This window comes from Myiozetetes cayanensis, unplaced genomic scaffold, assembly GCF_022539395.1.
Source record: "Myiozetetes cayanensis isolate MyiCay16 unplaced genomic scaffold, myiCay2020 scf2-11, whole genome shotgun sequence".
In the NCBI taxonomy this organism is placed as follows: domain Eukaryota; kingdom Metazoa; phylum Chordata; class Aves; order Passeriformes; family Tyrannidae; genus Myiozetetes; species Myiozetetes cayanensis.
Window position 1 is genome coordinate 104,477,247 of NW_026087411.1, and position 24,123 is coordinate 104,501,369.

The 24,123-nt window shown below is 42.1% G+C and overlaps 2 protein-coding genes across 2 annotated transcripts; both read right to left on the minus strand.

Moving 5' to 3' along the window:
- Positions 1–257: 257 nt before the first annotated feature.
- On the minus strand, positions 258–5,365 carry RDH14 (retinol dehydrogenase 14). Its single transcript, XM_050316621.1, has 2 exons — positions 4,994–5,365; positions 258–1,779 (listed from the first exon to the last, which is right to left on the minus strand). The coding sequence occupies exons 1-2, from the start codon at positions 5,339–5,341 to the stop codon at positions 1,162–1,164; spliced, it is 966 nt and encodes a 321-aa protein (XP_050172578.1). The 5' UTR covers positions 5,342–5,365; the 3' UTR covers positions 258–1,161.
- Positions 5,366–9,615: 4,250 nt separating this feature from the next.
- NT5C1B (5'-nucleotidase, cytosolic IB) lies at positions 9,616–16,355 on the minus strand. Its single transcript, XM_050316603.1, has 6 exons — positions 16,139–16,355; positions 15,799–15,966; positions 12,871–13,000; positions 12,278–12,400; positions 11,444–11,628; positions 9,616–10,511 (listed from the first exon to the last, which is right to left on the minus strand). The coding sequence occupies exons 1-6, from the start codon at positions 16,265–16,267 to the stop codon at positions 10,173–10,175; spliced, it is 1,074 nt and encodes a 357-aa protein (XP_050172560.1). The 5' UTR covers positions 16,268–16,355; the 3' UTR covers positions 9,616–10,172.
- Between the last annotated feature and the right edge of the window lie 7,768 nt (positions 16,356–24,123).

Here is a 24,123-nt window from a genome sequence, read left to right on the forward strand (position 1 = left end):
TACTATGTATCTTACCTACTAGAACTTTTTAATAATGTAGAGCAAAACAAAAAGACACAAATGTTAATACAAACACATAAGTTACACGAATTCATGCAATATGCCTGTATTTATTTGGAGCCCATTTTATTTCTACCAATCCCACATGACAGACTCCCTAAACCAACAAAGGTTCATCTCCTGCTTTAAAACAAGGCTGCCGTACTGAGACTGCTGGTTTCTGATACATCTCCCACAATGAAAGAATGAATGCTAAGTCTTTTTTTAAAAGTTTTTATTAAAGAATATTCAGTCAGCTGTATGAGACAGATTTATGGAACCTCATTACCTAGTTAAAGTGCCATCAGTCAAGGTAAACACACAAACTGCGACTCTTCGGTCTAATCTGGGTGAGGTCTTACAAACTTTGTATGCACACAATTTGTGCCGTGCAAAGCCCTATAAAGACCATAACACATCTTGCAACTACCCTTTTAATGAAAACCAAGGTTCCAAGAATCAGCAAGTTCAGTACATATGAAAATAAAAATACAGCTTTCACAACCAACTGTACTTACACATTGAACAGCAGCAACATCACTAAAAATAGCTGACTTTGTGCTTCACAGCAGAACTGCATATGGCTCAACAGTTCTGTTCGCTGAACCATGGAGCTGTCAAGCCTTTGAACAGCACTCAGAGGCCTCAACAATTACAGTGCAAGATATCAGTAAAAGTCTTTATTCCATTTTTCATTCTGACGGCTCATAAAAAGATGAGAATTCTATTATTAGGACTTATTTTCACATTTTTTACAGAATTGTTTCACCATCAGTACCTTGCATTTTCCAGGCTGACTACAGGTAGTGGAACGTGAGAAATATGCATATATATTGCAAAACACAGTTTGTTTCGTTTTTATTTGCAAAACATGAGGGTCCAAGTAGATTTAATGAGAAATTATATTCACACCCATCAACTGTATTTCAGACTTTTGTGAATGCCTGGGTCTGTTGAAGATTGTCTTTTATTTCAAAACAGTTCCAACATAAACTACTGCCTTATTTCATACTTATTGAGCAACATACTCTATATTTCCATAGCATTTAAAGTGAGAATTTCACTTCTGCAAAAACGCATTGCATAGTTATCTGCATTCTATTTTGTAGACACCCCTGGCACTTACTTCAATAAGCCAACCATCACTTCACTGATATCCCACAACTTTCTTGCAACCAAGTCATCCATGGCTTTGGGCAGGAGTTCTTCCTCTTTGCAGTCTCCAAAATATTTTCCTGTCACACCTTCAACATCAGGAGAAGAGGCCAAATAAATAGAAGTCTGGGCTCCTTCCAGAGGCGTTTTGAAGAAAGCCCATGACACCAAGTTGAACAGGGGTTTGGCCAACAAAGGAATATTCACATGTCTGCCTAAATTTGTTCTGACAATCCCAGGATGAAGAGAATTGACGGTGACTCCTGTGCCTTCCAACCGACGGGCTAGCTCCCTTGCAAATAATATATTGGCCAGTTTACTTCGACTGTAACAAAAGCTTTTATTGTAACTTATTTCACTGTTCAAGTCTTCAAAGTTGATCTCTCCATATTTGTAAAGCTTTGAGGATACTACAACAACCCTGCTCGGAGCAGAATTTTTGAGAAGGCCCAGAAGAAGGTTGGTGAGCAAGAAGTGACCCAAGTGGTTTACACCAAACTGCATCTCAAAACCATCCTCTGTCTTCATGTACGGACACTGGAATACCCCTGCGTTGTTAATCAGAACATCCAGCCTTGACTCCTCCTTTAAATATGAAAGAAAAAAATAATTCAGTTTTAGAATTGTCACGAAAAGCATACTATTATGCTTCATATTTCTCACTGGCCATTGTTAGAAAGAAGTATTTTCATTCCTGGTTTTCTGAATTGTAACTTTCTAACATTCTCTTAAAGCACTGCTGAAAAAAAAACATTAAGTTGAACTATCACTAAAGTGAGTACCCAGTAAGATGCACATACACAAGAGTGGGTTTGTATCAACTTCTAACAAAAGCAGAGAACACAACCACCTGCTTCTCAGGGAGCAGCTGTTTCTGTAACGATTCGGTGATAATTTATCTTTGTGATGTATTTTTTTCCCCCCTCTACAAAATAACCTGTCTATTGCACTGCAAAAGGACAAACATTAATTTATGACAAACCTGTGCTACAGCAGAGGGGTCTACTGTTTAAAAGACAGGCAAACATGGAACACAACGTGTTAGCTCAAAGAACTTAAACCTCAGGGCTAAAGAGGAACCATTACATTGTAGACCAACCATCTCACTGGGATAATGTCATGAAAAACTTTTCAAAATTACGTTCTCATGATTTTAAACACTTATCTTACTTTAGAACCATCACATGTCATTGTGTTGCTTGGTGAGAACTATGGAGCAGGACTCATAGAAAAATAGTACTCATGTTTCATACTATTTGAGTTCAACAGGTCCACTCAAGAACTAAGGAACCAAAGCTAGAAATATCTATGAGGTGATCAACACATGCTATTTGATGGATCAGTATTCTGGTTCAAGTCAGTAAAAAATGGACTTGAGGACACGTTACACTCTACAGAATCAGGAGATATAAGGAATTGACAGAGAGGGTGGTATGGATAATTTAAATATATGCATCATGCATTTCATGCTCCAGAATCCACTCAAAAATACTAACTTTTTCAAAAATACAGATTAAAGTAAGCTGACTAAATAAGCTCCAAATTCGACACTTTCACCCACCTCTGACAAAAGACTGTGACAGCATCACTTATGATTGCATGAATCAGAGGTAAATGTATTCACTTTCTCTAGAAAGTGAGATCTCTTTGCTCTTAATTTTTTAAACCCAATGCAGTGACTGGAAGGGAAGCTGAAATAATTTTGGGCCATTCTGATGACAAAAATAGAGAACCTCATAAATGAATTCTCTACTATTTGCCTTTTATTTCACTGCCATTAGCAGCAATGATACAAAGAGAGAAAAACCCAAATCTGCACTTGGCATTCAGTTAAAGGTGCTGGCATCTGATCACTCAAAACTTCAAGTACTTCAGTTTCAGACCAATTTCTGTGGGACCTGAGGCTGCTCAGTGTTTCATATAATTGGGTCCCTGAGGAGTGATCCAAAGAGCATCAAACTCACTTCTCCTCTTCACCCAAAGGGACACAGTGGTCACAATCACTAAAGCAGGACAGGAGTGAAGTACTGACTGTACATTTGCTCACTGAAGTGATCCTTCTTTCTTTAAGAAAAATATCTGACTGAGGATTTATTTTGCAAGACTTTACACTTCAAGAAGCAAGACCTCCAGGTGTGCCATTTTCTGAAACTCCTACATTTAACAGGAATAATGTGACCAGTGCCAAGCAGGCAGCTACTTCAATCAAGTGCAGCAGAGGGCACCAAGCATTGCTTTGACAGACAATGCTACTCCTTTTAGCCTGTGAGCTCACGTCCATTTTCCCATGGAACTCTCCAACATCTCAAAGTGTTTTCAGATGCAACCACTTTCAGCTGTTCAAAGTAAAGCTCCTACTAATAAGGCTGGTCAGCGGGAGTGCACTGTTCCCCCATCTTGACAATTTTTAAATCTTCTTTATGTCAAACAAAGACCAGAAGAATCCCCAAACAAACCCCCAGGTAACAGCTCCAAAAAGGATTTACAGATTAGAGAAGGTAAGTAACATGGGCTTGGGTGGAAAAGCCCTTGAAAGCATTTCTTGAGCTTGCATACCTCGTCATTCAGGTGCTTTTGAAATTATTTTGAAAATGCAAGTTAAAACAAGGGTCAGCAACACTCTGCAAATAACACACACTTTTTTCTTTACCCAATTCTTACTTAAGAGCCACTTGTCCTGGCCTTAGGAATAAAGAGATGCTAACAAATTCACTTTTTTTTCGTATTTTGTACTATAAAAAATATAATTCTTAGAAGTTAGATAGTATGTTTCATTTTTGGTGTGTGTTTATTACATGTTTTATATCCTTTCGTGTATTCATGCTTTTCCATAAGACTGAAGCAAGACTAGACCTTATCAGTGGATTCATATGTATTAATGAATGACTACAAAGTATCCCAGCAGAGAACTTAAAACCTGACATTTGTTTTACAAAAACCATTTGAAAATTAATGCAATAAAGTGTGGTTTTTTGCCTCTCTCAACAGTATCTGAGCATCTTTCAAGTACTTAACAAACACTCCTCTGAGCAGCAGCAGAATTTATGAAGCCTGGCTTCCCACGACTTCTTGTCTCATGGCTTGAGTAGCAGCTAGATGTGGTGAGATCAAAGTCCCACAAGATGCTTTCTGTGGGATGAAATAATGCCTCCAGCAGTGCCTCCCCCTGCTCTCTGTTGTCTAATAACACTGTCGAACTCATCTAGTGGTATTTTTGTCAGACAAAACAACTGGATGTCCCTGTTCTCCTTAAACTCAGGTTTTCAGGAAATCTGTAGGAACTTGATACATTCAAAAATTTCTATCGACTGGACTCAGCTGGTGGTGGCCGAGAGATGTAAAATTCTTGGGGGTAGGGGATGGACAATACGAGGAGGGGGCAGAAGGATGTCTGGAGCATGTGAACAGTGCACTCGTAAACTTCTATTTTTTTTCTGGAGACAAAGTTGAGCTGTAACACCAATTTGAGGCAACAAAGGTTACGGTAGTTAAGAGAGAAAGGAAGACAAATCATTTATCCCACAAAGAAACAAGCCCTTCCTTTCCAGAACTGAAGAGGTCTGGGATATCTTGAGCTAGAACAGACCAAACCAGTAGGAACTTTATTCGCCCACGCGCTAATTCACGGTCAATTTGCTCACACCCTCCTCCCAGACCCAGCGGTGACCTCGGCGCCATCCCGTACCCCCAAGCCGAGGAACAGCCCCCTCGGACCCGGAACCCCGGGAGCCAACACGGCCCAGCCCGTGCCCTCCCCGGGGCTCCGGGACAGCGCCGCCCTCCCGCGGCCCCGCCGTACCTGCAGGACGCGGTGGCAGAAGGCGCGCACGGAGCGGAGCGAGGCCAGGTCCAGCTCCCGGACCACCAGCTCGCCCTCGCCCTCCGCCCGCTCGCCCACCTCGGCCCGGATCTCCCGGGCCGCCCGCTCGGCCCGCGCCCGGTCGCGGCAGCCCATGATGACGCGGGCCCGCATCCGCAGCAGCTCGGCCGCCGCGGCCCGGCCCAGCCCGCTGTTGGCGCCGGTGATGATGACGGTCTTGCCCCGCATGGAGCCCGCGGTGAGGGCGCGGGCCGCGCCCCGCAGCCAGCGCCAGGCGGCCGCCAGGAGCCCCGCGCCCAGCGCCAGCGCCGACAGCGCCGCGGCCATGCCGGGAGGGAGGGCGGGCGCGGCGCCTGCTGGGGCTTGTGGTCCGGCAGGGCTGAGGGAGCCTGCGCTGTGCCCTGCGGTTGCATAATGTACCCGCAGCGAGGTTAGCGATCGTAGGAAGCTCCGGGGAGTGGCTGGTACACGGGAATGAAGCGTGTTCAGAGGGACCTTGTTAGGCTGGAGGGTTGCGCGGAGAGAAACCTGATGAGGTTCAGCAAGGGCAAATGTAGGGTTCTACACCTGAGGAGGAATAACCCCAGCTATCAGGAGAGGCTGGGAGCTGACCTACTAGACAGCAGTTCTGCGGAGAAGGACCTGGAAGTCTTGGTGTGTGACAAGTTGACCACGAGCCATCACTGTGTCCTGGGGGCCAGAGGGCCAGTGGTATCCTGGGAAGAGTGGTATTGGGAAGAGCGTGGCCAGCAGGTTGAGGCTGTTTGGGGAAATGAGTAAGCAACCCGAGAGGAAAACCATGAGCCTTTCGTCAGCTTTCCTGTGACCTGATAATCGTTTGCAATAGTAACCTCCCCTTAGCTGTCACATGTGGGTGCTACATGCAGTCTTGTCACATTGCTGCAGTCTGTTCTAAGGTTTCATGACTGCAGCTCATGTTACAGCTGCAGAAACATATCAGATTTTTCTGGAAGTATCTTTATATCATGTCTTTTCTGACTGCCTGTTACACTTCTCAGGCAGTTTAAGGACTGTATAAGCACCACATCTAAACACTCTGGATTTGCTGAGAGACCTCTTCCGTCTTTGTCTTCACCACAGAAAATTCTCTCTCTTTATTCTCAGCCCTTCATTGTGAGCATTGTGGTTACACCAAAGGGTATTTTAGCCAGGCCACACCATCGCATCTGCATGTGATGCAGATGGATTTTGCCATCCTTAATGTGGTGTAAGAGCCATCTTGAGGTGTTTTTCCATATGCTCTTCTCATAGTAAATCATATACTAGGAGGTGTTGGAGCCACACCTACCTCTGCAGTCAAGGACCAGGAGAAAGGAACAGTGGTCCCCAATCAGATGTAAAAATAGAACCAGGAAATGCCCTGTTAGAGCAACAGATTCATTCTGTAAGACATCCTCCTGGTGGGAGGTGAAGAATCTGCTATTCATCATCTGGTAGTGGAGACTCTGGCTGTCACCTCTGACACACCTACTACTTCAGAACACTGTGAATGTGTTGGAGAGGTCACTGCCTTGAGGACCCTGCCTGGGTTTGTCACAGTCCAGCCTTCAGTGCAAACAGCATTGTGCTCAGGAGCTCATGGGTGATGAGAGGCGATCAGAGGCTGCTCATTGGCAGGGATGATGACATTCAGACACTGGTCCCAGATATTCCTGAGCAGGATAACTAGACATTATTATTTCTTCTAAGACATTTATATGCTTCACTGATTTTTCTACCCATCTATTGCACTTGAGGTTGTGTTTAGTACTACTGCAGGCCAATGCAAGTTACAGGATCTGGCAGAGGATCCTCCTCAGGATGTAGAAGTCCTCTGAATCCCAAGGCCTTAGAACAGATCATAGTCCAAAACACATGTTGGAACACATGTGATGATGACCATTTCCAAATTTTCCTCTCAAATATTTTGTTTCCTCTAGATGGTTGTTTCATTATGCGTGACATGACATGCTAGCCTGGAAACAGCAAGGGTGTCTTAGAGGTGTGAAGGAACTGGGGAACATGGATTTATTATGTCTTGGTAGCTGGTGGAAGATATGTAACACACTCTGAGAATAGGTTCTTCTGTAAAAAACAAACAAACAAACAAGCCAGGTCACCTTCAGAATCTCATTTCTAATGTTTTTGTCCATGGGGATTGGTAGCAGTAGGAGAGATTCCCATTTGTCTTACCTGGACTCTTCACTGTGATGTGGTGCAGAAACCTGGAAGCTAAGGGAAAAAAAACTGGCTTTGCCTGATAAAGTTATGTTTCCACACAGAATTCAATTCATCTTTGTTATCATTAATCCTCTTCCAGGTTTTGCCTGATATGAGTTTCATGAGTCCATCAGGACAGTCCTTGCTATTTGCCTCTTTCTGTTATTTTAACTGTGAATGGCTCAGGGTTATGAGGTGCCAGGGCGTAAACTCATGGTATTCTCATGAGCGTGAGAAGCTAGACATTTTTTGTTGGGTTTTCTTGTTGTTGCTTGCTTGTTTGTTTTGTTTTGTGGAGTGGAATGTTATTAAGAGACAATTCTCTTCTATGTCTACAAAAATAGAAAACACTTTCCCTCAGCTCCCATCCCATTTCAGACAATTTCCTTGAAAAAGATTATTTCGGTCCACTAGCCAAGCTGTGCCTTGGAGCAGAAGAAAATAATTTTAACAGGCAGAGACTGCTTGGCAAGGCTAAGTCTCCCCTAACATCCAGATTAGTCTGGAAGGTAGTTGTATGAACGAATGAGGCTCCACTCATCCACCATGCTGCCAGCTGGATGTGCAGAGAAGCAGCCATAGAGCCTGGGACAGTTGCCTGACAATTAAAAGGCAGTGTACAATCTGAACAAATATCTAAGTGTATTTTGCTCAACTAACTTAAAAGAAGTGATTGTGGACCTTAACATCAACTTCTGAACTTTAATGTCAATTTGAATTCTATGACTAAGAATGTAAATTTAATACGTGAACTCTTTTCACATGTGCCTTAGTGCTGTCAGGAGTGACATTGCAGGAGGGAGTCCTCTAGTACTGTGTGTACAGATCAAGAACTGGAAGCCCCTAACTATGTCCTGGCCAGTAAGTTTCATTCCTGTTGTAGGTGCATGATTGATTGGAAATAAAGATAAACATAATAGACCAAATAATTCAGCTTCCAATTTATTCACTGATTTACATGCTTACCCTGTCAGGCATGAGACTCACCTCTGGACTCCCACAGGGATCAAGGATCCCATTAGACTTTTTCAGTATCAAGATGTAGTTGTTCTGTTGAATGAAAGTCAAGTGCCAGCTTTACATTTCGCACACCCAACCCCCCCTCATCTAACAGGGCATGGATGAAGAATGGCTGATCCATGTTCTGCTTCAACAAGGCAGGACCACTCTTCCTGAAATCTGCAGCCATGCTTGTGTGGTAAAGGTACACACACAATTTATATTCCACAGCCAAGGAATATTTTTGAATTCCTTGCGGATTCTGAGCTCTCACATAAAAACATCTGCTAATAACATTTTTCATAATCTCCATTTGGCAAGGTAACTCTATCCCATCCTGGCAGACAATGACCAGGCCTCAGTTATTCACGTCTTCCTCACCTCCTGGCTGGGTTGGGAAATGTGATATGTTTTGGGCACAAAGCCTTTAGCACTTATGGAGTTCCAAGTACACCAGAAATCTGCAGTGCATCCCATCAACAACACATATTAGTGTGAACACATGAAAACCTTTCCAATGGTCTCTATTCATGTTTCATGCAGGATCAAGGCTTTTGCCTTTGCTTCCAAAGAACTTTGTGGCTTGGACCCAGAACATTAAAATGATTGCCTATGTTCCTGGGAGGGAAAACATAATTAATGCAATGAAGCTTTCTGCAATAATTGGACAGTTCATCCAGACAGAGGAACCAAACTTTCTCAGAGGCTAACCTGAGATTTTGGATTGAATTCCCTGAGGAACCACAGATCATCACAAGCCTGATTCACCATTTCTACTCCCACTGCAGAGCACATTCTTTTGGTTTTGTCTCTTCTGGTATAAATATACAGCAACAATAAAAAATAGAACAGTTGTCCCACTAGGGAGAGAAAGAGAACAAACACCACCTGACAGATGTTAGTGGTGTCATCTGGATATCACTTAGTTACATGGATAACACTGATACACAGGAATTTAGCATAAAAGAGGTAGAATAGATCTATGGTGTAAATTTGAAGCCATGTAGCAACAGGCACCTGTCCCCTGGAAACCCATTTGAGATTGCCAAACTGAGTTCACTCAGATAATGGAACAGCTGTAAATCCTAAGGGAATCTAGCTACGAAGCAAACAGTTCCATCAGCAGTATTATTGCTGGGTAGATTCTCTGCTGTTACAAGGTGTGCTCTAAAGCTTCAGCCTTTGTCCCAGTCAAGATACTCACAGCATCTCAGATTTCTACCCAGCTCTGTGAAATATCCTGGGACTAAGTGAGACCTCTAGCTCTCTCTCAAATTTGGCTGAAAGTGGTTCCTTCTGGTTCTAAACAATAGGAGTATGCTGATTACACAAACTCCGCCTAGGAAATTATGCTAAAACCCCTGCATAGAAAAATGACAATGTTCTGTAAAGCCAGCTTTATTAAGGTAAGAAAACAATATAGAAAAATGTGTAAACACAAGATCAAGTAAGCTAACATTTTACTGGAAGCTGAAACCTTGTGGTGACAGACCTACTGAACACATATTTAACAAGCAAACCATCAACAGGTAAACAGTTACATGTAAACTGTGCTTTTGTGAACTTCAGAAATAACTGCCTTACAGCATGAGTTTTCTTATAAATAACCCGTCAACAGTTTTTAGAGAAAATATAACTGTTCTGTCTCTCAAAATATGTCTCAAGCTATAAAAACAGTACAAATCTTTTCCTAATATCAAAACCACAGTGTTAGATCCAGACAGGTAAAAAATCTAAACCACTTAAGAATTATATTAAAATAACTCCATTAAAAACTTACCTATATTAAAAATATTTCTTTTAAAGGCTGTTCTAGCCAGAAGTTCAATCTTTAAACATATTGCTTACAATACACAAATGTAGAGGTTTTCAGACATAACTATTGGTTTATTAAGAGGCTGGCTGAGTTAAGAACTTTATCATTAATGTTGTCATCCAGTCACGAAGATTTGTGGTACTTCTGAGCAATGCCATAGGGAACGTGTGCAGCTATGGTGCCTAATTTCTGTGCTCCTTCAATGTGGAACATCTGGTCATCAAAGAAAATGTGAGGGCGGATTTTCACCAGGATTGGTCCTTTAGGAGCTCCTGCTAGGAAAAGTGCCTCATCAATCTCCAGACCCCAGCTACGGAGAGTCTTCAGCACTCTGGCTCCAGAGCTCGCCGCACTTCTGGCTGTGACCAGGTAGGTCCTTATAGGACAATTTAATCGTTCGTTTTTTGCATAGAACTTCTTCTGAATTTTCCCCAGGTCTTCCAGAAAACCCTTCAAAGGGCCCTGAGTATAAAATACCAGAAGCATATTTAGTCCTTGTCCACAGTTCCCCAAATCATTCTTTTGCTTTCTGCCAGACTGCAGTTACACACAGAATTCCTTTCCCTAATGCTATGCTACTCTGCAAATTCTCTATGTAACATATCCAAATGGCTTTGCACTCTCACTAGGAATTCACGCACTGGAAAAAAGTTAAAAACATAATCCTACATGGTATGATCAGTGGGAAAATAATTCTCACTAAGGCGATCTCTTACAGTATAAGCTTATTACTATAGTCTTTAGTGTTCCTTTAAAAATACTGAACTCTTTTTACTATGAACCATGAGCTGCAATTCTTTCTCCTGCACAAAACCCGGATTAATGACTATACTACACTCCAATTAAAAGAAAAAAATGACAGTTTGGTTCTTCAAATTGCAATATATTGTACAATCCAGTACTTTCACAAATCAAGCTTTTATTATGAATTTATACTATTTTTAACAATAGAAGAACTGGTCTTTCAGCCTAAGCTAATGTTAATATATTTGTGCTTTTTAGACAAATGACAGTTCTGCTTCTGAATAAGTACCCTGTTTCAATAACCAGAGTATCTCAGTGTTAGAAATTAGCATTACCTACAGAGTCTGATAAAAAGAAAAATCCAGGAAATCAGTACTAGTATTTTTCTAATAATAATATTAAAATGCAACTGTAAGTCAGTGTCTTATATATGCAGTTCTCTCGGAGAAGTGAGGGATCTGGTGAAAAAGCTGCAATGGTGGCCTTTTTTATGTCAAATATGCATTTTAAAGACTATCCTTGTAAAAGAAAATAAATTGGGCACTCAGCTTCCACAAAGAACACATACATATTGGGGAAAGTGGAGAAATACAGCAGCAATTAAAGTCATCAGATCTTTTGGAAACTTACTGATTCAAGAAAATACAAACCTGTGCAAGAGGCTTATTTTCATTCTGCTGTTCATGTTCAAAAAATCCATCTAATCCTTGCTCTTTGACAATCTGTTCTGATTCATCAGAAAAGATAACAGCATCCCCATCAAATGCCACCCTCAGCTGTGTATCTGAGTAAGAAACATCTTTGTTGGCAGTGAACATTGTAGCTGATGCAATGCCTGAAAATGGATCAGAGAACCTCAGTTAGTCCTGCAAAGTCATTCATTAAACCACCAGCAGTTTGGTTCCAACAACTTATCTGTGGTGACCTTTATATGCAGTGAGTGGAAATGATCAGAAAAGCTAATTAGTAATGGCTGTTCTGTAACACAAATTAATGGAAGCTGTCCCACTGACAAAACTTCTTGGACATTCTTCCTTCCATTTTCACATAACAATGTACAAGAACTGTCCCCAAGGTGTACTGCAAATAAGACAAAGCAGGAAAGTCCCAGGAAACCACTCAATCAAACTATTTGCTATTTTTTAACTTCCTATGAAACACAGAGGTCTTTTTTGTAAGTTGTATCAAGAAAAGATGATGCTATTCAAATAGAAGTTGAATAGAGGTGGAGATCCTTTTCTTTTTGAACAGGAGAAGACAGAAAGGTGTAGGGTGATTAGGTTGTCATATCACTAGGCTGAAGGGTCAGAGAGGAACAGTAACACATGATTTTATTTGGTTAATTAAAAATAAGTATTAAACTTGCACCGTACAAAGTGGTGCCTTTCTGCATTTGATGAAGCAGCACTACTTTCTGTGAAAGACACACAGTATATTAATTTTTGAACAAGCTCAACAGAGAGATAAGGAAAGTCAAGTCAAACCTGCTTCTATAGCTTCTTGCACTTTTTCGGAGTCTGCTGAGAGGTACAGGTTTGTAAGGTATGCAGTCAGGTAACCAATAGGGCTTTGTCCTCCAGTCATACAGAAACGTTCAATTGTTAAGCCTAAAGTAAGAACAGCACAAAGATCTGCCTTGACACCGCAAACCTCTAAAAGTAACCTGAGAAAAGGTACACCAGCCTAGCTGACAGTAAACTTAAATAAAAAAAAAATGTTCATCGTAATTTCAACAAGTTACACAACTTAAACTGACTAAGAAGTTTGATCAGTCCATCCTCATTCATAATTTAGGGGAAAAAAAAAATCCCTCTAAGACAGAGTAACTGCTGTGAAGGTGTATGTCTAGAGAGCATAGATAACAAACAAGTTTAAGGCCTTCTCAGAAGTTCAGATTCACACCTGACAAGTTAAATCTAGAGCATTGGACCAAACTGTTTAATATATCTCATTTGTTCTGACACCCAAAAATAAATATCAAAGCAGCAGTTTTTCCCAAGGTCAGAACAGCAAGAATAAAATTAATTAATATTGTTATGAAATAGCTGTTAATTCTACTTGTATTTATTTTATTTACCATAGTGATTGATGCTGTTTATGAGTCTCACTCCCACTTGGGCATGGTTATTAGTCATCAGGACAATATCAAATCGTTCTTCATCATCAGGGTAAAGTTCAAGAAGCCGGGCATTGACGTGCTCCAGAGCCTGCAGGATAAAAATGTGGAAGTCAATAGACAAGTGGAATGTGCCTCCTTTTGTTAATCACTGTAGCTTTAGTGATAGAATTGTCTTGAAGGAGAATTTGAAATACCTGATAGCTTAACTTGCTGAACTTGTTTTATTCCTTTCTGCTTTGCTGCTCCCAGTAACCATTTGACTGGTTCATTTGAAAGGAGGTAAATAAGTTTCTTTTGTTGAGTTACAGAATTTAACTTTCTTGTGGAAATCCTTTTTCTCAGGACATCATAATCATCCAGAGCAAGTCAATGTATTCATTGTTGATCGTTATTACAATCACTATTATTTTTTTTTTCTTGTCCACTTGAAAATTGTTCTTGTGAAATCAAGGAGAAAGTATAAAGGAATGAATACGTGCAGCTGCTTGTTTTGCATGCACAAATGTGAGTTTGAGTCACAAACTTATGCAAAGATTTACTGACACAGTTCAGGTGGTCAGGTGCCAAAGATCCTGAGTAAGTCCTTAAGTAATGAGTACAAAATCATATCCTATCAAACATGATTAGCTTGACAATTTCTAATTGCAGTACTGAATGAGACAGATTTTGATTCGAGATCCCTTTAAAGATAATGAGCCAACATGTTATATCCACATTCTTGCATTCTTATTTCCTTGACCTTTTATCTGCTCATATCTCTCTGTATCCATCTGTTCTCTCTTATTTAGAACCCCATCCCTTTGGAGCAAGACCTCCTTTTTGCATTCCTTGAATGGAATGGAATTCTTTGGGATTACAGCAAAATCAAAAACAAACCATCAAACGAATACAAAGATGGATTGATTTTCAATAAGGTTCTTTAAAAAGTCCGGCCAGTTGTTAAGAACTAAACCGCAAATTTAATTATTAAATTCTGGGAATCTCAGTTTTAAAAGCATGGCTATGTGATGTGGGACTGTGCTTAGGAAATTTCTAAGTGAAAGCCTGGTATAAGGCCTAGGAAAAAATCTTAGTATGTGGTCATAACCCACTTCTACTCCTAATAATCTACTGCACTAGCAATTTCTTAAATTATTAGGAAGTGGCGGTGAGCGGAAGAGGGGATTCCATTTTTTGTCCATTGCCAATATACCTTTTACCCTAAGGAGACCCTGGCCTGTGATTACAAATCTGAAGTGCTACAAGCATGAGATATAATACTTTTAAGTTAGTTTTATTCCCTTTTGCCGCCTTTATCTCCAAGTGGAAAAGATAACTCAACAAACCCACAGTTCTCCAGCCTAATGATTCCTGTGACTAAGCAATATAAAGAATTCAAACATACCACAGTGGAAGGAAACAGAAGTCAAGGTGCATTTAGCTGGGCATAGCTAACAGTTCTGATTTTCAAAGTATGAGGAGTTAAACAGTCAAATCTTGCTTATACTCAAAGTGAATCTGACACTGAATTCTAACAACTCTTAAAAACTGACTGTGCTAGCAGGGCTGCTACATATAGGAAAAGAAGCAGAAAATTCCCTAGTCAGCCTATCCTCACTGGTGTACAAAGTGAATTATTACCTCATTTTTATGTTAAAAGCACCCATAAAGTGCTTTCAATCTACTAACAGCTCTGCTATCAATAGTACTAACAGCTACTCTATATTTACAGCAGCATGGGTATTGATATAAGTAATTTTTCCACTGTGTATGTTCCAAAAGTGATTAATTAAGACAATGTTTTAAATTCCTGAGACTAAAACTGAGGTACTCAACATCTACTTTTAAAACTTGAGGTGTTCTACCACAACTGTGATTTCAGCAATATGATTGCTAATTATGATTTCATTAATTTTCTAAAATCGCTGTGGTAGAGCTTATCACACAATTCTCAATGGACATAAAATTAACTCTGTACACAGCATTTCTTCAAGTCAGTTCCACTAAAATCTATGCTCCTCAAAGCAATACATATTTTCAGGTCTTTTCATTTTTTTTGTAATTTCATTTGCTTTCCATGATGGAAGCTGTTTTCCTTGGCCATTTCTCTTATATTGTGCAGTGAAAGCGAAATATTCCATTTCAGCTCTGCTTAAATCCTGACTCCCAGTTAGAGAGTGCATTTCTTTTGCTGGTCCTCAAGAACAATTTCTAGAGTGACAACAAAAGCAAGCAAAAATTAAAACAGACCAAAAGGAATTAATTTCTTAATAATTAGATTAATATAGAACCAACACTGTTTTGGGTTATTTGTGGGGTTTTGGGGGTGGAGGATGTTGGGTTTTGTCTTTTTGCGTTTGTTGGTTGGGAGGAGGTTGTAAAAAACTTAAAACAATTAGGGGACTATCTTGACTGAAAAAGGTCTTAAAAAGAAAGGTAGTTCGTGGGCGTTTTGTCCAGCAGAAAGCGCAGGTTGCTCCTTACCCACATCTGGGATGTGATGCTGTGAGCCGGGGTACAAACCGTGATGCTGAGGGTGCAAGTCTGGTCCCTGTGACGGGAGCAGTACGTGATCTGCCGCAGGCGTTCGGCATTAGTGCTGGTGGGAGGGGAGGGGATGTGAGGAGGAAAGGAATGGACAAGGAAGAGGAGAGGGGAGAGAAGCTGTGACCGGAGGGCCGGGGCGCACAGAGAAGCGGAGATGCTGCCGGGCTCCCCCGCCGCGGCGAGCTCATCGCTGGGAGAACAAGTCTCGAAAACGTCTCCCCGGGGCAGGGATATCTCCGCCCAAGGACGCTTCGGGCTCCTCCTCTTCCCGAAATCTGGCCTTGCAGCATCCTCCGAGCCCTGCTGCACCGCATACCCTCCCTTGCCCCGCCGGGCCAGCCTGCCCCGCCTCGCGGCTACCTTAACGAAGTAGAACGCCGGTCCGGGCTTGAGGGTGACGTTCTCGTTGTTTTGCTGGTACTCCACGTACTTCTCCACCCCCTGCTCTTGGTAGATCCGCCGCTCCTCCACCAGGTCGAAGAGGGCTCGGGAGGAGACGGCCACGGTGATGGCGTTCTGGGGCTTGGGCTGCAGAGCAACCGCAGGGTAGCGCTGGCCCGCAGCTCCCGGAGCCCCAGCTTCACCCCCGGACCCCCAGCCTTCCCCCAGACCCTCAACCTCCTCCCGAGTCCCCAACCTTACCCCGCATCCCCAGCACCACCCGCCCCAGCCTCTGGACCCCCGGCCCGCCCGCACGCACCGGCCGGGGTTTCTTGGTAACCAGGTTGTCGTAGAACGCCTTGGCCGCCGCCCAGTCCTGCTCGGCCTCCTGCAGCCTGGCCTCTGCCTCCTCGCTGGGCTGCGGCGCCTCCGGGCCGGAGCCGCTCATGGTGCCTGGCGCGGCCGGGCTCGGGGCGGGCGGCGGCTGCGGCCGGAGCGGGGACCGGGAAGCGGTGGCAGCGGTGGCAGCGGCCGCCCCCGCCCCGCCCCGCCCGGGCAGAGGGAAGGCACCGGCGCTGCCTTTCCCTTTGGCTGTGCCGCGCCCGGGCTCGCCCGGCCCTCCGGCGTCACGGCCCGGCCCGGCCCGCGGCGGTCCGGCCCTCCCCCAGAGCGGAGCAGCACCGGCACGGCGGGGCAGCGCGGCCGCGGCCTCCCGCATCCCACAGCCCGCAGCGGTTCTGCTCGGGGGCTCCGGCCCTTCCCCGCTCCCCGTGCGGTGCCCGCGGCGCCCCCGCCCAGCCCACATTGTTCCCCTCCACCGCACCCGGAGCTACTTGATGTCAGGCAACAGTCTCCAGCACCGAGTTTATCTACAGCGTTAGAGATTTATTATTTAACTGCAGCGGCTTAATTGATTTAACTGCAGCGAATTCCCAGGAGATTTCTTGTATAATGTGTTTTAGCGGTGAAAATGAGCTTGATGTCCATGACCTGGGATCCACTGTTCGACGCAGCAACATGCGAAGTACCTTCAAGAAAAAGTAATTTGAGCAGTGATGTAGAGGGTGTATGCAGCACTCACAAGGAGCTATTCTGGCATGAGGTTGGGGTGGTCTTAAAATCCAGATTCCCACCCAGAGGTATGGGCAGCATCTAATACACATCTATTACAACTCTCTGAAATGGTCCAGTCTGCCTCTGCAGATCACTGTGTGAACCACAGCAAAGATCCCCAAACTGATAAGCTGCAGGAAAGAGTGAGGAAGAAATCGGATTTTCTCCTGAGCCAGTAGAGGATCTGGCACAGCAGACCCACAGACTTTGCAACTGGTAACTCAGTGGGTATCTATGTCATACCTCATGTGATCACCATCCAAAGGGCTTTTAACATTTTGAATGGAGACTGTTAATATTGGTTGTGACTCTGATCACTACCTAATCTTTATCAAATTGTCAGATCTTTCTGCCTTCATCCAGTCTCAAAAAAAGAAAAAAACACAAAAACACCACAACAAAAAAGGAACGGGATTATTTTTGTTACTTTTGCTTTTTTTTTTTTTTAATGTGGCTTCCTAGTGAAAGGAGGCTTATGTAATTATACCATCTGTCCATCTTTCCTCAGTGATGTTCAATTGCAAACAAATTTGACAGAAGGATAAAGATCTCAAAGAGATTTAAATTCTTAAAACATTTAATGAGAATCAACAGCGTGCAATTTGTTGCCCTGCTGGGGAAGGGACTTAATTTGCTTGTTCCTCAGCTGTGTAGTAGCAAATGAATACTCCCTGGCTGATCTGCCACCTCCAAATCTACCACACTGCCTGTTGCCGAGATCACAAGGGAGGGACCTGGAAGTGGGAAGTGGTGGAAATGGGAAGGTTAGAGTAGATGGGAATTGACCGTACACGGAGGGGAATTGGAAATCTGAGGGAAAAGGAGGGGTACTGACAGTAGTGTGTTAGGAAAAGAAGATCCAAGATAGGATCATTGTAGTGGCTGGTGTCATGGGAAGCTGTAAAAGGTATAACATAAATCTGAACAAATCTACTGATTGATGTGCTTGTTTTCCTTGAATTTTGATCCTGAGTTGATCCTATTTCACTGTGGTGCCTGAGCTCAGAGCTGTAGTGTGTCAAATACTACTGAAAACACCTGCTCCCCTCCATGCAGTCAGGTCAGGCTGAGCAGCCAGGCTGAGCCTGGAAAAAGGGTTCAAGCCACAGAACAACAGCTCCTGGTTGCAGTCACCATCACTGTCCTGCTTAGAGACTTCAGAACCACTCTAAGAAGGTGATCACTAAGAAGAGGCTATTCTTGGTTAAATTCATGTGTCCACTGCCTGTGGAGAAAATGGGAAAAGAACAGGAGGAATCAGGAACCAGTTCTCTGGTGGTTACAGAGCTGAACTGTCATCCTTGCATGAACCTTCTTGCCATCCTTGCATGGCCATACATTCCCCAGAGCTGAGACCAGGTTGACTGCTTGTCATGCTGTGTTCCCCATCACCCTGCATCTACTCAGGAGCAAAGTCAGAGCTCCTTAGGCATGTTCTTGGTTTTTATTTCCCCACACACCGTGCCCTTCCTGTCCAACCCGAGAAAATAATCATCACTCGTTGAAGACTCCTTTTAACCTACACCTGAAAACTTAAAAGATGGTAATGTGGTACGGGGCCCGAGCAATGCTGTTGATGTGCTGCTGCTGAAAGCAATGCTATGGTAACAGAAATATTTTGCTTGCCAGACCCACATGGTATCTCTACACAACACTCAGCTGTGTGAACATATGCACTGAGCTGCCATGTCTCTGTTCTGTGCTTGGCTGCCTGCTGCTGACATACCCTCCATTTCCTCTTTTGCTGGAGATTGTGAGCTGAGGGTCTGACATGAAAGCCTTCCAGATTCATCACTTTATAAATGAAATCTTGACTTCCCAAATGCAGAATGTAGCAGCCTTATCTACATCTTAAACATGTAGTAATGCCCACAGGGTTCCAGGAAAAAGCTATATCTTGCTTTCACTAAACCTCCTGGGGAGTCTGAGAAATAGGAATGGATCCAAAATTGGATGACTTTGTGGTTTCTGAGCTAAGCTGGAAAGGAAAGGAATTTTCTGCAATCATGCATTAATTTGTAGAGCACTGACATAAAAGAAAAAAAGTGTGCTTCTCTCTTTGTATGTACATTTTTATAGTAAGCCATGCACATTCTCTGAAGTCTGTTCTAAGTATTCAAATGAAAAGAAAGTCCCCCTGCCAGAGCTCCTGATATTTTTCCTGTTTTAAGAACAGCCACTCAGAGAGATTGATATGTTCCTGTTCAAGAAGGAACTCAAAGTGCATTACTAATAATAAAAACATTATTTTTTTCTTCTTTTGATACCTACTTCTATCTGAAAATATGTGAAATATTTCCAAATAATTAAAATAATAGAACAGAAGTAAGAGGGTTTTTTTTTTTAATGGAAGGAGTTTATCTCCCTTTGTATGTATAGATCCCAGTATGTATTGTGTGTTGTTATATCACAGACATGTAGACTCCAGAGCCTAATTCTCCCAGAGTCACGTCAGGGGCACTTCAGAGTGCAACTGCACTGACTTTTACTTCATATATGCCTTGTGATTTTTCATGCTGAGAGCCCAAGACCCACAGCATAAGTATGGTGTTCCCAGAAGGAAGAAACCTCAGAAGAGCTTTGATTTATGTCAGTCTGCTGGGGCAAAATGTGTAACAACACTCACATTACTCCTGACCTGCCAGATTAATTTGGAAAATCCTCTTGTTTGTAGGTGGTATAAGTACTTCTAATACAATCCTAGAATTTAAGACCTGGTTCTTTAAAACAGTTAACAATTGATTTTTACATGTTTCCTACAAATCCTCAATGTGGATCTCAGGCAATCTATATTCCTTTATTTGCCTGTGTTCTATTGATCAAATTTAGTCTAATACAGGCAGAAATAAAAAAGCATTTGGTTTGTGCCAAAGATGTGCATGGTGAAGCTTCATCATTCTTTGAAGGCACTTCTATTTATGAAGAAACCTTTACATTACATCACAGTATTAAATTTTTCATCTCATGATCCTCTCTAGTTCTCTTTTGGTCCCTCTTCAGCATTGTTTTTCATTCTTTCTTTTTAATTCCCCTTCCCACTCTCTGTGTTTGTGCAAGGGAAACAAGAATGCAAAAACCTGTGGCATCACATGGCAATCAAGGCCAACCACCTTGTGTCTTCTTCTGTCATTGCTTTGCTGCTAGTCTTTAATAATATGTTCATTTGCAAAAAACATAGAAATTACTTGGACCCATAGATCTTTTGTTCTTCTAAGATGATCTGTTCCATCTCCATCATTCTGAGCATAACTCATTCCAATATTCAGGTGACAGGTTAGGTTACAAGAAAAACTAAATCTAGCACAAGTAGAAAGAAATGCTACATAAGGTTCACTGACCTGTGATCTCTTTTGTCTAAGCACTCCAGTTCAATCATTACAATGCAAGTTTCACTTCCCCTGTTACTGAAGTTTTTTATTCTTTAATCTTTTCAGGGTGAAATCAGAAGACAAGTTTTGTCTTTAGCATTTTGGAGATTTCTTGTCTCTAGAAGACAATTGTTTTTCCTAGGAAAATACAATCTGTGATAGAACTTTTAAACTCTTTAAACTCTTTTAAACTCTAAACTCTCTTCCTAATCATTCTGAGCTGAGCAAGAAATATTTAGCTTTCTTTACCCCAAGAAAGGCTCATCACATAATTGCAATGTTTAAAAACCAATAAAGAAGAATTCTGAAATTCAGGTAAAAATACTATTTTAACCTAGATGCTTACTAAAAAAATAGGAAAACAGTGCCTTAGCTCCAATAATAAACATGCCTGCTCCATCTAATAGTTTACCATTGTGAGAACTGAGAAGGATTCAGTGACTTCTTTTAGAGGAGAGCAGGAGTCCAGCTCCAAACAATCCTGACCACCTTATCAAGAACATGGAATATGCCAAATAGCAGAAGAATACAGTCTTGTTGATAATCTGTGGTCAGAAAAGGCTCAACAAAAAGCACACATATGCTATCAAAAATAATTGTATTGTTTGGGGAGTTTTGGATTAGAAAAGAATCTGTAATAAAGTCATAACTTCTGTGTTAATAAAAAAAATGAACAGCAACAATATCAATAATAATGGGTTTTGTTATTCAAGGTTTGACTTTGCAGCACTGGAATCACTCTGTAGGCACTTAGAGAACACAGAGAAAAAAAAAATAAATAATACTTAAAAAAAAAGGTCATCTGCAGGAAGGTTTGTCCCTGTTCCAAGCTTAAACAGAAGAATATTTTCAATACAAAATAACCACACATAAGATGGAAGGTGGATAAATTATACAAACAAACCTTATGGGCTTCCTATATCCTACTTCATAAAAAGTACAGTATCATGAAACATTTTAGATTCAGTTCTATATAATAGAAACAGTTGTCTGAGCATTTTTCATTATGCACTAATTATCTCTTTAATAATAGAAATAACTGAAGGCTCTTGTCACGCAAACTACTCCACACAGGGACGTGTCTGTGCAAGACTGAGGCCTAAATGTTGAAACCCTATTTATCCATTTTACCATAACAAAGGACACTAAGCTATTCTAAGATTCACTCTGGTAATTACATTGCCAGATCTTCTGCATTAAATACCCATAGTTTAGTTGTTAGTTGTGCTATCTTCCACGAGGGTTCACATTAAGTATTAAATTAGGTTAAATTCTTTATGAGAAATCATACTGAAAATTATTCTTGGGTCTTTTTTTATATGGTTTTACAAAAATACCACAGAGATATTACTTAATCTCTGTTGTACTGTGCTAGTTATAGTTTTTAAAAAAGGGGAGAACAAGCAAGACTATTAGATATGTTTCTCCTCCCCGCTCTCTGGGGCGTACATAGAAACACATTCAAGCAAAATCTTGTTTCCCACCCACTTCCTGAATGGAAGAAGGTATCAAACAATGTGTGCACCCAAGTGACACTGATTGGGGGCTACTGTGCAGCCCCTGATGGGACAGCGGAGTTATCCCACAGGATTTGGGCAGCAGGAGCAATGTCAGAGCAGAACCATCAGAGCAAAACCATCCACTGAGTGTGTTACAGCACTGACTGCCATTCACACATATATTGTAGAAAACAGATCTGCTGTTTTCCAAAAACAGATCATCTGACTTTTCTCTTTACATAGAAACCAAGTCTCATTTGAGCCTTACCCCTCAGTATAACTCACAAATAATGGGACCTACAGAGCAGATTGGGCGACAGGAATTTTGTTTACACAGCCTACCATCCTGCTGCTGTCCTTGAGGACAAAGCTTTTTGTTTCTTTATGAGTATGTGAAAAAAAATCCACTTTCTACACACTCCTGGACAATGAAGAATAGGAATATAGTCAGAAAATGTGCAAATTGCTCCAAGCGAGGGGTGTGGGATGATGTGACTATACCTACTAATAAAGGAGACAAGCTTTAATTGCTGTGAGAGTGCTTTTGACTGCATAGTTACCACCCACTTCCAAGAACAGGATTGTAAATAATTAGTGCAGTGCTCCTGAGGGGAAAAGAGGAGCCAGAAGTGTAAATACAGGAAGAGGTTTAGGACTTCTCGAAGCTATGGCTTCAAACCTGTCAGCAACCTGCACACAACATCTCTGTTACTTAAGTTATAATGTGATTCTCTTTTGCAGGGAATGTGTATCCCATTTCTGGTTCAGGTTCCCTCTCTCCTTTTGGCAAGTTCAGCATTTGGGAGTAAACAAGTAAAGACTAAAAGCAATGATAATGTGTTATTGTTTGTGTTGTGCTAGTTTCCAGGGGCCTCAAAAAGCATTGGGGAGCTGTTGTGTTTGATACTGTAGGAACACACAGGAAGGTACTCCCCATATGACACCCCTTCTCCCTTCTCGAGTCCTCTCAGTAGAAGGAAGATTATTTTTGCAGACCTATCCAAGCTCAAGCATTAAGTGTGAGGCTCGCACAGTTGCCCTTCTGCACATGCTTTCCCACAGCTGGGCTGCTGTCTGGTGCATTTGCAGAGTAGTGTTTCAGTCCCTCTTCTGCACTTGGCCCTCACAGAGCCAAGAAAACTAGGCCAACACAGTTAGTGTGATCTCTGTGGGGAATTGCCTGGTGCAGAGGGTCATGAGCCAAGGTTATGGGACTCAGCTGCAGGTGAAGGTGAGACACACACTCAAAAGCTCCTCGTGCTGTGGCTTCTCCTTTTGTCATGAGACTTAAACCTTCCTCAGGCACCTTCATCAGTTCCCATTGTGCATGCATCAGGATAGAAAATACTCCAGCGGTCTGTTTTTAGTTCCCTTGAAAGTGACTTTCAAGTTCAATTATTTGCATTAAAGCAGTATTTATGCTTTTCTGTTTTCAATATTTTTCTTGAGAGTGTGTAAAGATAACGAACGATACAAGCAGCAAGGACAAGAGTAACACCAGTAATAACATAAAAGCAATGCTTGCAGTTGGAGGCTTCTACAATTTATAGTTCCATAAGTATCTACATCACAAAATCCAACCCTCATTTTAAATGGTGCTATAAAACCACAGAACAAAGAGAAACTCAATGGGGATTTCAGTAGGTCAAGGATCATATAACTGGGTTATTAACTTCAGCTCCTTACTTTGAACAAAACACATAGACTGTCCTGGTTTTTATCCTGGTTCCCTTTCTGTACAGAAATTTCCAGGTTGGATGCAGTCATTATGGGCTTTCTCTATGGAGAAAAAAATGTATGTATAAAAGACAGTTCATTCCACTGAAGGCTTAACTTCCATCCTGGATGCTCTTTCTTTTTCTTAGGAGAGCCTAACGTGACTGTATTGCTGAGGTCAATGCCTTTGGTAAAATGTGTGTGTGTAATGCTGGTGCAGGGCAGGGGAATAAATCTAGACTTCTGAATCTGAGATGTTTAAACAAGATTAATGTCCAGTCGCTTCGAAGGTACTGCAGGACTTTTAACCTGCCTGGCAGGCCCTGTGTAGGGCTCCAAAGCTACAGACCTACCAAAAGATGGAGAGTCTGTGAGAACTACAGTCAAAGGTAACCCATGGATCTTCACCCAAGGGTCTTCAAAGTAGTTATGATGGGTATTGGTGTGGCAGTGTGGCAGCAGTAAAGCCCAGGCTAGCCCAATGCTGCTGTGCCTATTCCTGGCAGTATTAAATAGTTGAGGTTTACTCATGGGCTGTAGTCAACCTCCTGCTGTGTAAGCATACCTCAGCAAGTAGCTTCTGTTCATCTGAAATACATATTCTGTGG